At 39.7% G+C, this 15,041-nt stretch overlaps 1 protein-coding gene across 2 annotated transcripts; it reads left to right on the forward strand.

Moving 5' to 3' along the window:
• Positions 1–84: 84 nt before the first annotated feature.
• On the forward strand, positions 85–14,702 carry acox1 (acyl-CoA oxidase 1, palmitoyl). Of its 2 annotated transcripts, none has more exons than XM_068321319.1 (14): positions 85–335; positions 961–1,120; positions 2,336–2,496; positions 7,242–7,349; positions 7,543–7,662; positions 7,775–7,890; positions 8,048–8,217; positions 8,900–9,062; positions 9,700–9,890; positions 10,230–10,409; positions 10,898–11,000; positions 11,119–11,262; positions 11,573–11,779; positions 12,579–14,702. In XM_068321319.1, exons 1-14 carry the CDS (start codon positions 227–229, stop codon positions 12,627–12,629), a joined length of 1,983 nt encoding a protein of 660 aa, XP_068177420.1. In that variant the 5' UTR covers positions 85–226; the 3' UTR covers positions 12,630–14,702. The 2 variants fall into 2 exon arrangements, with proteins under 2 accessions (XP_068177420.1, XP_068177419.1); XM_068321318.1 differs by lacking the exon at positions 2,336–2,496 and adding an exon at positions 5,999–6,159 and having other exon boundaries at positions 86–335.
• Positions 14,703–15,041: the final 339 nt, after the last annotated feature.

The raw sequence follows: 15,041 nt of genomic DNA on the forward strand, positions 1-15,041 counted from the left end.
AAAATTGACAGCAAACGCAAGCGATTGGTGTTTGGAGGAGCTTGCAGCGCATTTGCCCCTCTTCGGCCGCCGTACTTTAGTCTCCACCTTTACGGACTTCCGTGCGGTTGTGTCTTTGATCAGCGGGCGCTCAGGTGGACCCTTGAGCATGACGGCTTAGGAGGCTATACAGTCTCGGTATTATAATTCTTCGCCATACAACCGGATTTTAGTCGAACATAGAGCCATGAATCCTGATATTTTGAAAGAAAGGCAAAACGCCACCTTCGACGTCGAAAAACTAACCAATATGTTGGACGGGGGTCCGGAAAAGACCAAAAGAAGAAGAGAAATCGGTGAGTTGTCGAGCATCTGACCGCCGGGGCTCGTTTCGTGGGACCTGACATGTGATCAAATCACAGCAGCCACGGTGCAGAAAAACAATGCTTTGTCCACCTGACGACAGCACAAGATTGTCGCTGCTTTGACAACAATTGGTGCAATCATGTCGCACATTAACGAATGGTTTGAGCTTTAAAATATCTGCAATATGTCCACGTTCAATAGTCCCGTAGCGGGATGTCCAATGAGTCATATTCTTGCTGCCCGATGCATAAGGAAAATATATATTCACACTTTTTAATGATAAACCTACCAGGGGTACACAAAAGCTTATTTTCCGCACTATAAGGCGCACCTAAAAGCCTTTAATTTTCTAAAAACTGACAGTGCACCTTATAATCCAGCGCACCTTATACTGTAGTGTTTAATATGAAAACAGTTTTATAATAGGTCAATCATTGAATGTGCGCCTTATAATCAGATGCACCTCATAATCCAGTGCGCCTTGTATATGAAAAGGTTTTAGAATAAGGACTTAGAATACAGGACTTCACTTAAGCTTCTTTTGTGTGGACTACATCAGCTGTCGGTATTTTTAAAAAATGTATTTCTGATTTCAATTTTCACTATTCATTATAGAGTCAATGGTTCTGAATGACCCAGACTTCAAGGAGGAGGACCCCAACTTCCTGTCCCGCAGTGAGCGCTATGACCAAGCTGTTAGAAAAAGTGCTCTAATGATCCTGAAACTCAGAGAGTATGGCATTGCTGACCCAGAGGAGATCTACTGCTACAAGAAGTATGTGATAAAGGAGTAAATGTGTTATGTGGTTTACATACTGAAAATAGACAGAACCACACACAGATGTATTATTGGCAAAGGATTGTTGTTGTTGCACAAGCAATGGCAACAGAAGGTGGATGTACTTTGGATCCAAGGTTTTATCAAGGGAGCAGAAAGTCAGGCATGTCATTTTCATCCTGATTATTTAACACAAAGCAAAGTGCAGGTCTGTCCTCTATTTTTACTGAGGTTTACTGAGGCAGAGCAGTTCTAAAGAAATCAAATCCAATGAAATAAGTATGTATTAGTGAGTCATTATATGTGTAGATATTGACTAGTGTGTAACCTGTTAAAGTTTTATAGAGGGAAACAATGCAGAGTGAAATGCTAGCTTCTAGAGCTGCTATATATTACAGGTGATAAATGTAGTGTGAAAATATACTTAAATCTTATTGATTTCATGAGATGAATATCAAGAGAAACATTATCTCGTATGTTAGGATCTAGGAAGTTTAACTTAAATTATGCTTTTATGTATGCAGGTGACATTTCACCCACTTTGATTTATATGCTATTAAATTATAAGTGTACTTTACAGCGCAGATCACATAATTTAAGTTGTTCTGTAACTACTATGGGGTAGTAATGTCAAGTGATTTGAGCACCAACATCTGAGCACAGAATAATCTTTTTTCTTTATCTTCATGTTTTTGATGAGTATTTTTATCATGAATTTAACCATTATAACATTTATGTTCTACAGCTGTGTTATACCTTCATCAAACTACTGAACTATAAGTCAGGTCAACCTTATGTTGACAGTATAAGATACAGGGCATTGTTGTAAAGAAATCTGTTCTTAAAATGTCTCCGGCAAGCCTTACGACTGACGAACTGACTCAGAGGAAAGCAATAATTTCCAGACTGGTTGTGATGTTTTGTCAAACTGTCGGCGGGCTTTGTTCCTCTACTCAGGCATTTTACTTGCTTTTAAAAGTTAATACCAGAATGATTGGTAGTAGTGAATAGTTCAGTGTTCAGAAAGGATCCCTGTATGGCGTTTCAAGCTGACAAAAAGCACCTAAAATAGGAACTTTTTTCTCTTTGAGTCTTGTTTCATTAAATATCCAAACACTGAGCAGGCACCATGTCCCAGACAGAAAATACATCACAGTTTAAGTCAACAGATTCGACCTTGAGTTACGTGTCTTATACTTTTCCTTCACCCAGCATGGCTAGGGGCAGCAGTCATGAGGCCTTGGGGCTACACTTTGTCATGTTCATCCCATCCCTGCACAGCCTGTGTGACCCTCAGCAGGCCAGGAAGTGGTTACCCCTGGCTGAATCCTACCAAATGATGGGCACATATGCCCAAACTGAGATGGGTCACGGTCAGTGAACTTAGCCTGTAACATATTTCCTTCTTTTTTAAGGTCTTCAAAACAACTTCACTGTGCTTTAAATGGAATAAAGTGGCATTGTATGCCATTGAATGTTTGGCTGCAATGATATCTGGGGCAGGAAAAGAGGTCTGTTTGGAAACCTGTTACCAGGAGGAGATCTGCTGAATTGTTGTTGGTGTTTGACAGATCTGAATTCATCCGTCCATCCATCCACCATCCTTTTTTTTTTTGTAGACGAGATAATCGTAATCGTCTCGTCTCGTCTGCCGCTGTTTAACCGCCTTGTGGGTCACGGGTCTGCTGGAGTCTCTCCCAGCTGACTACATGCGAAAGTCAGGGTAACATTCCGGTTGAGATACCAGCTCATCGCTGGGCCACAGAAAAGACAAACACCCACTCACACCTACGGACAATCTGGTTTGACCCATTCACTTACGCTTCGTGACGGATCTGAATCACAGAGAAAATGACATTTTTCTCCGCCATGGGGTAGTGATTCCTATGAAGGAAATGCCGTTGCTGCAGTATCTGGTCTTGTTTCTGTACTTCCTGCAGTTGTTGACCTTCAGAATAAGTTGGGTTTTTTAAATAAGATCGCTTAGTTTAGTCTCCATAAATTGAAAGCACATCTCACCAGCATTGAGCAGTTCTGCTGTTTTTCTATCTGCAATGCTGTTATTTTCTAATTGTGTAATTTTGTTTCACTAATGGTGAAACTTGTGTGCATCCTTCCTGGGTGTTGTGTCCAGTTTAATTACTGGGACTAATATATTTTCTGTGTTTTTTTGCAAATTATTACTCATTCAACAATCAGTAATTTACTTGTGATTATTAAGTTGTTCTTGGCTGTGTACATCCTGCTTGAGCTGGGGCCAGTTTCATCAATGATTTTAAGGAAAATGGATATAAATATGACAACTGGTGTGAACGAGACTAACAATTAGGGCTGTCACAAATGATTCATTTGATAATCGACTATTTACTGATTATTTTTCAATCAGTCGACTAATGGACAGATGAATATAAAACATACACATTATTGCACCAACATGAAGCTGCTCTTATATAACTATCATTAGTTTACAGCTTTACTTGTTTAAGGTATATGTCAACTAAAAATAAAGACCATTCAGATGGTAGTTCTTTAAACCTTTAATGAAATAGACTTTTGGCAACAAACAACCATATCAGAGCTCCATTGTGATAGCCCAGCCCATCTGGTATAATTTGGGGTGACATCACAGCTGACCCCCATTACCACCACTGCACATGGGTGTCAAAAGAAAGGCAGAAGCGGCAGTGGAAGGTGCAGCAGCAGTTTAGAGGAAAGACAAATATTTAAAAGAAGAAACTGACAAATCGATAAATTTGTTGTCGACAATTTTAATTGTCAACATAATCTTGACTAGTTGAGTAATCGTGGCAGCCCTATTAACAATTCAATCAGATGAATTTAAGTTATGTTGAACTGGGATTGTGGAAACAAATAAGGTGAAAATTAGGTAAGGAGAATGAGCCTGGTGCTCTTTGTGAAACAGGCCCTGTAAATGTGTAGGATTTGTACTGGTGTATGAATTAGTGACAGACTAGATTAACCAGGATCTTTATCTAGTCGTTATATTGTGCCTAGATGGAATCTTATCATCAAAAGCAAATGAAGGACATTAGGTGCACCAAAATAGTTCTAGCGTTCTAGCGTCTGAATGTCTCTGTAATCTGAGAGGCTCATCGATGTTTGGTGAGAAAGAATTTAGGCCAAGCTTGCTCTTATTTGGTGCCTTGCTGTGGAGCAAAATAGGTTTTGCAGTGAGTTTGTATGTCATCTCATAAAAGTGCACTGGAAGTTTAGATTTGATTGATCTACCTCTTAATGAACATTTTGTTCACTAATGGTTAGAACAGAAAGCCTTTGCATAACTTGCATACAGCGAAATTAGGAGCGCTTCTGTGTTTGGTGCTTGATTAGTCATCTTTGCATCATTACTGGGTCGAGGTCCTATGGCTTGTTTTTACCTGTTTCGTTGTGAATCGAAGAAGCCTCTTGGATGTGAGGTTAAAGATCTTTAGGCTTTTCCCACAAATCCATCCATCCATTTTCTTGTTTACAGCCTCCTTCCTACCTTACGGGTCATGGTTCTGCGGGAGCCTATCTCAGATGGTTATAGGCGGGGTACACTCCTGATAAGACGCCAGCTCATTGCAGGACCGCATCAAAGACAAACAACCATTCATGTTCACACTCTCTAGTGGACAATATAGTGTGACCAGTTTACCTAAGCTGTGTATTTCTGAAGGTGGGAGGAAGTCAGAGAACCCGGAGAGAGCCCAGGCAAACTCAGAACCTTCTTGCTGTGAGGCCATGGTGCTATCCGCTGCACCGCTGCCTTCAAATCCAGTTAACTTTATTCAGCATAGAGATCTACCACAATCTGGATGACTGAGCATCTTCAGATTCCTACTTGCTCTTGACAACAATCTACGGTCTTATTAAAGGTAGACAGCTCATTATCTCCCTCACCACATCTCCATGAGTCACAGTGAACCATCGCTCCACTCTATACTGTTACATAAGTATTGAGTGTATGTATTGAACTGTGCAAAGTAGCTCTGGAAATGTTTTTGTGTTATAAATTCTGAACTGTACGCAGCACATTAAACTGTTTTCCCCTTCTGATAGGCAGCACCACTCCATATCTCTCTGTACCAGTCTGAACCAGTCCTTACTATGTTTGAAGTGTATCCTACCTGCTCTAATTTAGCAGAGCAAATCTCCAGATTCTGTCAGGAAATCTGTTGTGCAAGTTGTTTAGTCGTCTGAATCAGGGTAAAGTTCAGAAACCCTGTGTGTGACAGTATCCTTTAGCTCAAGGTAACATCTTTAAATGTCTCGTCTGCCAGTCTCTCTGTTTTCATATTTATCCTTCACTGAGACATTAACAACTTTCAAACTGTAAGTCATCAAATTTGCCAAACGTTCAAGCAGTGAATCTTTGTGCTTGATCTGATGGTGTTTCAGGCTTGTGGTCAGAAATGATGAGCAGCAGACTATAAATTAAATACTTGCTAAGACTTCAATTCTGACTGACTGACAAAGGGAGAAGAACTTATAGAGTTGATGTTAAAGAAATGTTTTATCGGGACCTCAAGAGAGTAAAGTTTGAATCCAGATTCTATCCTTATGATCACATTGTCAGTTCCAATATGCATGATTTGCTCACAAGTTGTTTGTTTTTGCCACTCCATCCTTGCATTCTGCTTTCAACTTGTGTCTGTATCTCGTCCATCACTCCTTGATTTGAACCACGTAAATTTGCACCCACATGTCTCGGCCTCTGTGATTTTTGTGAAGTATTAATCCAAAATTCTCTCTATGCTTCTACATTTACATGGATTTTCAAATTTCACAACCTTCCCATCCTTCTCTATACCCATATTTTACACATTACGACCTACTTCTCTTTCCCTTTTGTCCACGTGCTGCGTGGGTCAGCTTAGTGCACCCCGACAGGCCCGAACCCTTGGATCTTCATCTGGGGATGTTCCTACCCACACTGCTCAACCAGGCCACCCCAGAGCAAATGGACCGTTTCTTCATGCCTGCCTGGAACCTAGAGATCATCGGCACCTACGCTCAGACTGAGATGGGCCACGGTAAAATTAAAACAGGAGCCCAAAATACCAGGCCTGTGTAGTTCTTTGTCCTTCACAACAAAATCCATTATTTATGGGGTAATGAAGACTTGTGAAAACAGTTCCTAAAGATAAGGTTTTATTATTTTTGGGAACAGTTTTCTGACAAAAATATCCGTTATTGGTGGTTATAGGGTTTTCAGCGGCGATGCCAAGGTTGTTACAGCTTTGTCTAGCAAAATGTTTTACTTAATAATGATAGACGATTGAAGTCTTATGTCTCTGCTCTTGTTATGACACACAACATTTTTCTGTTTAGCAATGGAAACGCCAAAATACGTAAAAGATTTAACTAATCATTATGTGATTAGCGGCCATGTCGCTGGGCTTGAACGCAAAAATAAAATTTGTTGGTTCACATGAAATGACAATCGACGCAAAAGGAGACTGGTGCTATGTTTTTAAGGATTTAGTCATCGCTTTTTTTGCATTTACTGCTTTAGTCGTCTAGTATCTAACGATGCATGAATAGCTATCTGAGAACGCTTGTCTGGCATGTAAATATTTCTTACAATCCTTGCCTTCATTTACATAGGAAATGAACAAATTCAGCCATGAACAGAAGTTTCTTCAAGTAGTCAGATGGGCATTTTTGTGCTGCTTAAAGTCAACATCATGGAGAATGTAACCAAAGTACCAGCTTTGATAGTATGCTGCACACACAGTATGAACTGAGTAATGTAAAAATGATGATTCCATCATTGTTTAGATCTGTCAAACACCCACAGAATGTTTTCCTCCTTTATTTTGGCCTCTTCTGTCTCTTAAAGGGTTTAGGATGATCTATTTCTGTTTCTACCAATCTTTTTAGTCCGAAACATGTTTCCTCTCACTTCACTAATTCTAATATTTGATCTTGTTAGTTCTTTTATTTGTTTATATGTTTGTTAATATTACAAACTACTGCTTTGTCTGTGTATATTTAATGTTAATGCTTACTTTAGTATTTTACTGAGATAAATGTTAGTGTGCTTCACTGCTATGGGATTTTTTTGGTGTATTCTGATTTGTTTGGTGGGGTTTGATTGTTTGGGTGGCTCTAGGCACTCACCTCAGGGGGCTGGAGACCACAGCCACATATGATCCAGCCACGCAGGAGTTTGTCTTAAACAGTCCAACCATCAGCTCCATCAAGTGGTGGCCTGGAGGACGTAAGTGCATTCACACTGTATGTCTTCACAGTGAGTTCACAAGCAACATTACAAATGGAATAATCAACGGATCAGATAGCTGATGAATTATCCTCAAAATCAATGCTTTAATTCCTTTTTTTTTCTTTAAGTCGGGGAATGTTTCAATAAAATGAGAAATAAACTCATTTAAGTCTCTTTCTCTTTTTTTTAGTTGGAAAGACCTCAAATCATGCTGTAGTTCTAGCCCAGCTTCACACACAAGGAAATAATCATGGTCTACATGCTTTCCTGGTACAAATCCGTGACATGAAAACACATCTGCCTCTGCCAGGTAACCACTGTGTGCTTAGGGCTGATGTCTCCCTCCGTTTGTGTATGTGTGTCCCTCTTTGGTCTTCAAAGCATGCAGTCTCTCTGTTTTTTTTGCCTTCTCTTTCTCTCAGGAATTGTTGTTGGAGACATTGGTCCCAAATTTGGTTTTGTTGAAGTTGACAATGGCTTCCTGAAACTAGAGAATGTACGAATCCCACGAGATAACATGCTGATGAAATATGCCAAGGTGACAGAACATTATTTTCTTACATACATTGCATCTAAAACAGACGGACAACTTACAAACAAGTATTTCTGTAAATGACCCTGCAATCATTGAATGGGTTGTACAAAATTATAGAAACACCGGTCATAAGGTAAGAATGTCTTTGTCTCCCTATTAGGTGGAGCCTGACGGAACTTATTTGAAGCCACCGAGTGCAAAGCTGACCTATGGCACCATGGTGTTTGTTCGGTCCATGATCGTCGGCGAGTCGGCTCGGGCCCTGTCTAAAGCCTGCACCATCGTCATCCGCTACAGCGCGGTTCGTCACCAGTCTGAAATCCGTGCAGGGTGGGTCGATGAATTAATAAATAAATAAAGTCATTTCAGGAAACAGTCAACAAACATGTAACTCTGAGAAGCTGCACGTTCAAACATTCTAAGGGCTTTGCTTGCACAAACAATTCACTCCAAATAAAATAGTAAATTCACAAGCAGTTTGGAAGTAAGGAGTTAACAACATCTTTTTTTTTTTAGTTGTCACATGCAGAGAAGTTTCAGTCTAATTGTTTTAATCAACTCAATGATATACCTGCCATCATCATGTACTTAAAGATTTATTTTGTGTTGTGTGAATAATGAAACATACTCACAGCTCAGATATTAAATGCCACTTAGACAATTGAATTTCCTGTTCGCAAATGCAGCATTTGAGAGAAGTACAGGCAGCTGTGAGCGAGACAGAAAAGACAGAACTATACAGCAAGTGCACATTTCATTTTCTGAATACATTATATATACTGTGCTATATAATTTATAGGTCTTGTATTACTTGACCTTCAGTCAAATTATAAATAAAATTTTAATTTGCTTACAGACAGACAGAGAGAGGGTCAGACAGCAACATGCTTCCAACGAAAATGGAAATACTACTAGTCTTGGATTTGGTGTCTTAATACATCCCTCCGTATGAAAAGGAAGATGAAACTATACTTAGGCAATGAAAACTCAAACATGTGTTTGTGTCACACAGAGAACCAGAGCCTCAGATCCTCGACTATCAGACGCAGCAGTACAAGCTATTCCCTCTGCTGGCGACTGCCTATGCCTTCCATTTTGTGAGCCAGTACATGAAGGAGACGTACCACCGCATCAGCGGAGACATCAGCGGGGGAGACTTCAGCGAACTGCCCGAGGTACTGACGGGACACACACATGTAGCATGTGATCCACGCTTAATGAGGACTGCTTGCCTCACCGAGGGAGCTGCATGTTGACTGACTGGGTTGGGCTGATTGCGTAGCGCTAGCAGTTGAATCATTTAGAGGGTAAATACACACCCATGTCCTGCCAGCTCCCTGCCTCTCAGCACAGCTCCAAACAAGGCCTGCACTGTAGGCATAAGGCCTCATTGCACAAATACTGCACTGTATTATGTGCTGTAGAAGCTGAGACACTGACAGTGAGACAGACGAGGGGGGCGGGGGTTAGGGTTAGGTTCAGTTCTGCCAGCATTGTTTTGGTTTTTTTTATCCAAGTAATTGAGTTCACAGCTCAAAAGCATTAAAATATGCAATACCTCATTGAAGGTGTACTCAGTGATTTCTATGGCAACTTAAATGCTTTCTTTCACTGTCTGTATGGCGTCAGGATCAAGTTAGATCTCACGGAAAAAACATCCAGGGTGCATTTTGGGGCTACAAGTCAATTTTAATACCAATGCATTTAAGAACTGACATGTGCCCTGCAGTTAATTTTAATACATAAAGTAATCTGACTCTTTCTAGACTTGTGGGTGATATTTTTATCATCTTTTCAACCGTTAATCTACAGCTCCATGCTCTAGCTGCGGGATTAAAGGCCTTCACCACCTGGGTAACCAATGCTGGCATCGAGGTGTGCCGGATGTCATGTGGCGGCCATGGCTACTCGCACAGCAGCGCTTTGCCAAACATCTACGTTGATTTCACCCCTGCATGCACGTACGAGGGAGAGAACACAGTCATGATGCTGCAGACTGCAAGGTGATTTTAACACGGACATGTATGACCATGTGACCTTTTTTTTTAAAATAACAACCAGGCTTTAACATTTTGATAAAAATATGTAATTTTACTTTTTTTTCTCTTTAATTAAACAGTTATGACATCGTTATTAATAAAATCATTAAAATTAACAGTTTGTTTAGGTTTTATATTGTACTATTGACAAAACTCAATCCATGCATATGCTTCTACTGTAATACTCTGTTATTACTTTTGGGATGCATAAATGTCATGTTGGGATGCATGATTTTTTTTGTTGAAGTGCATCCCAGGGATGCACTACTTTCTTGAGGTAAAATGAACTCTGCATGTTTCCAGATACCTGGTGAAGTGCTACCGACAGGCTAAAGCAGGCCAGCGGCTAAGTGGCATTGTGTCGTACCTGAATGAAGCAGACCATCAGAGCGTCCGTCCTCAGCCTGTTGCTGCTGGGACAACCGGTGTTGACATAAATGACTTGGCTAGTCTGGTGGAGATCTACAAACGACGAGCTGCTATGTAAGAGTTGAGAGCAGTAGAGAAAATGCTTTCTTTACTTTGGATTACAATCTGTGTTTTTATGTCATTTGTTTAATTGGATTTATTATTTTGGATACTTTTTTTCTTAGACTCAGTAAAAGCACTGCTAATGGTTTGGATATGGATAATATTTTATATTGGATATACATGCAAATTGTCAAGCGTCCAAAGTGTGTTCAGTCCATGAGTTAAATTAAAATTCCATTTTGGGAGGCGTGATAAAATAAATATGTAAACCAGAGATAAGATAAGCCTGTGAGGAGGAAATACAAAGCAAGTGTTAGGAAGTCGTAGCTACACTGATCAGCCATAACAATGGGTGTTCAGTTTTATAGCAGGTCTTTAAACCTAAAGACAAAGATAAGTATGTCTGTCCATCAATAAGAATGGTGAGATATAAAGTAAAATTTCCAATTAATTTACTGGATACAAATGATGACATATGGTTGGTTTTTGTGTGGTTGTAGTCTAATAGAGCTGGCAGCCAAGAGCATCCAGCAGGAGTTACAGCACAAGAGCCAGGAAGAGGCCTGGAATGCCAACGCTATTGATCTGGTCAGAGCCTCAGATGTAAGTTTGGTTTGGTTAAGCTGCGTAAACTGTGTGAAAAGAAGACAAACTTTCAATATTACCTAAATACCAGAGCTCACAAATTCTCACATTTTACTTTTTTATTTTTTGTCTTCAGGCACACTGCCACTATGTTGTAGTGAAGATCTTCACAGAGAAGGTGGGACAGATTGAAAACGCAGAGATCCACTCGGTGCTATCGGATCTGGGTCTGCTCTATGCCCTTCATGGCATCACAAACAACTCTGGGGACTTCTTACAGGTCAGAAAACCCCCCAAAGAAAACACATGGTGCACAGTCAGTACTTCATGTAATTTTAACTATTACAGACCTATCACAACAATTACTGAACAACTTTATTTTTAACTTTTATGTCAGCTTAAGTCTGAAAAATTGACTCATGCCTTGTTGTGATAAAAAATAATATGGTTATGCATGTTTGACTTTCATGACAGGGTGACATGAGAACATTTTATCAACAGAGACCATCTGTTGTCTCTTCTGATTACTTCCTCATTGTTTACTCAGTTTGGAGAGGTCCAGCATAATGTTTTCATCTGTTTATTTTCAGGCTGGACTGCTCAGGGTCCCGCAGGTGTTGCAGATCTCTGGTCGCATCAAGCAGCTGCTGTCTCAGCTCAGACCCAACGCCGTGGCTCTGGTGGATTCCTTTGACTTCAATGACAGGAAGCTGAATTCAGTCCTCGGGCGATATGATGGGAATGTCTATGAGCACATGTTTGAGTGGGCCCGCCGCTCACCCCTAAACAACACAGAGGTCAGTCAGAGCCAATGGGATTGTATCAGTATCACCGTACAGGGAGCACTATGTCTTTGGGGCGGCAGTGGCTTCGCGGTAGTGATAGATTGGCGGTTCGATTCCCGCTCCCGCCCAAAAAAAACCACCCGGAGTGTGAGCTGACAGTGGGAGGTGTCATCTCACCCCTCGGCGCCCTTGAGCAAGGTGCCGTCCCCTCCTACAAGTTGTTCATTTGGGGCGCACCAAAAGCAGAAGCTGCCTACCACTCTACCTCCCCCTGCATGCTTACAGGCCCCTTGTGTGTGTTTGTGTGTTCAGTGCCTGTATACACTAATATGCTGTATATGTATGCGTGTGAATTACTAACGCTAGAGTGTGGTATTAATTTTCCCTAAGGGATTTTTACAGTTTATATTTTTTTTAAAAACCAAGTAATTATTTTACAGTACCTTTTTTTTAGACTAGAATAGAGTACCTTTAAATGTAAAAGCCAATTTAAGAGTATCATTATGCTGGTTGGAACAGGTCCTACTTGGCCAAATGGTGTTGAATGCATCCAGATGGGATCCGTCACGTTTGTCAGTCAAGCATATGACAGAACTTTAACATGGCAGTGGCAGTGAATGGCTTTCACTATCTAAGCTTGTGTTCTGTGTACACTATGTAGCAATCCACATTTGTTTTAGTATTAGAGGATGCTCATAACGGAATATAAAATATAGTTATAATCCTTGCATGTCTAGTGCTCATGTCTTTTTATGCTTCTTTAGCTCATTATTTCAGCTTAAAAATGGTGTGTAACTTCTTTCCTCTCCAGGTTCATGAATCTTTCCACAAGTACCTGAAGCCCCTGCGGTCCAAACTGTGAGCTGTCCCTCCCACCTTAATTCCTGGTCGCGACCCTTCATTTCTTTGTTCATGAAACAGTATTTTATCAGCCTCATGATGGTTTTCAGTCAGGTACAGTGTAAGACTGAGGGGATTTAGGATTCCCTCTACGTGTGATTGAGGCCATGACACAATGCAACATTTTGGACCAATAATAGCAGCAAATCACATTAGGCTGTAAACAGAGGGGAACATGATGTTAGTAAAGGAGAAGGGAAACAAAACCAGGAATTCACTTATCTAAAACTTCTTATGAAGTCATTAGGATGAGCCCAAAAAGTAGATTTTAGAGTATGCAAAATAACAATAATCACCAGTTGTACTTCATTTGAGCTGTTGGTTCATTGTTAAATTTTCTAGATATTCTAAAGAGATACCTTACTCGATACTCTACTTCCTGCTGTGCCTAATAAATCTCCTAGGTGAGGCTCTCAAGGTAGAAATGTTCTCTTAATTTTTTTCGCTAACAACACTAGAATATACATTAGGTAGGTCGAATGATTGTTCATTTTATAAAATCAGAAGTTGTTTCTCCCGGCCCAAAGGATCAAAAATTAATTTTAAGAAATTCTGTACTTCTTGTCCTGATTCTTATTATTGAGGCATTAATTTATCTATTATCTTTTATGGATGGTTTTCAACATGAAGGAATTGTCAGTCCTAAAATCCATGATCACAGTTCAGCTTTAAGCAAATCCTTTAGGAATTGAATTACTCAGCCTTAAAAGTCACATTTTTTTACATTTTAAAACTGATCCACACAGCCTTAATGATGTCCAAATCTATGACTTTTAGCAGCAAAAATCCCTTCTGAAAAAAAGTTTACATTGTATAGAGAAGTAATATATTTCAGTGCCAACATGAGCAATGGCCAAAAGCTCCCAGTTTATCCATCTGTCATGAAAATGGAAGTATCTTCATTTATTCATTGTCACACCATTGAATGATTTATTGGTTTTCAAAGATTTGTTTTAAATTGAAATTAAACACTGTGGTGGTTTATTCTGAAATCCTCAATCTCTGAGATAATTAGCTGTCATGATATTTCATGATGTTTGATTCTTTGTTTGGGTACTAAACAGTGTAATCTTTAAATCTATCGTCAGAATTAATGATTACTGTGTGACCGTGTAGTTTTGAATAGTGATGGCTGGTTAATAACGGTCACCGCCTTCCTGATCACACAGCAACACATCACAAAGAGTAATAAATTATACACATTGTCAGCATTTGTGCATTTTAAACATGGAATATACAGTGGGTTTGTTTGACACATGACAGACAATCTGTGTAAAATTGCTGCTTTTTCTCTGTCCTGTCTTTTTGCCTTTTTCAAGTTCAGTTATGGGGTGACAAAGGATCGCCCTCAGCAGATGGGATTATATAGGAGGGCAGCATGATTCTGAGAAGAAAAAAATGTGATTTTTGCTTAGAATTAAGATCATGATTGTCTGGAATAATTTTTGAAATGCTGAATGCACTTTCTCTGTGTCCTCTGTGACTTCTCTCTCTCTTTGTCCTGTCAGTGTCTTTTTCTTTCACTCTATTGTGTGTCTTTGTCTATCTTGCTGTCTCAATTGAAATGCTACTACTTTTACTACTACAGCTTTCCACCTCACTAAATCACATGGTGTAAAGCCATATTGTCATAGGTTAAGGCAAACAGTAATGCTAGTACCGTGATCATGGGCTTCTGGATTGTGGAGATGAAAATAGGAGAGTTGGTTTGCATGCAGCTCATGGAATAATGCAGAAGAATTTTTTTCTTGAAATCTAATGATTTAATGACAATTATTCATGCCACCCTATAATGTAGTTGTTAAGCTAATGGCTGATTCTGGATATAAATGGATAACATGAGAAACAACCAATCAGAATCCTCAAGTCCATTACCAGAGGGGCTCCGAAATACTGACGCCTCCCTGAAAGAGCTGTTTACTGTGTCTAAATGGCTCCACCCTCTGGATAAAATAAAAATGAAGAGTTCGTAATCATCACTGACATCTAATGTATGTTTGTAACAGGAGATTGTAATAAATAATTATTTAATTGTGAAAAACTTGTGTTTTTGACACCTCTTTTTTAGCTTTAAATAATACTGGGATGTTTGTTAAATTGATGGGTTATGGCACAGTCCCATAAACATTTACACCAGCTTCCACTGGTTTTGAATAGCTTCCTGCAGAAATTAGTGAGCTTGTCAAATGGGTTAGATGTTATATACTGAATAACTGAATGAATACTCTCCCTCCCTGCTGTGTGGACTTGATATAAAGCTTTCTAAAGATGCTATTCAAGGAAACTTCAAACTACACACTTTGAAGCTAGAATGACACTCGATGAGATATACAGTATCCTGTACCTCCACCAAAGGCAAATAGTCATTAACATG

Source organism: Antennarius striatus, chromosome 8, assembly GCF_040054535.1.
Source record: "Antennarius striatus isolate MH-2024 chromosome 8, ASM4005453v1, whole genome shotgun sequence".
NCBI lineage: Eukaryota > Metazoa > Chordata > Actinopteri > Lophiiformes > Antennariidae > Antennarius > Antennarius striatus.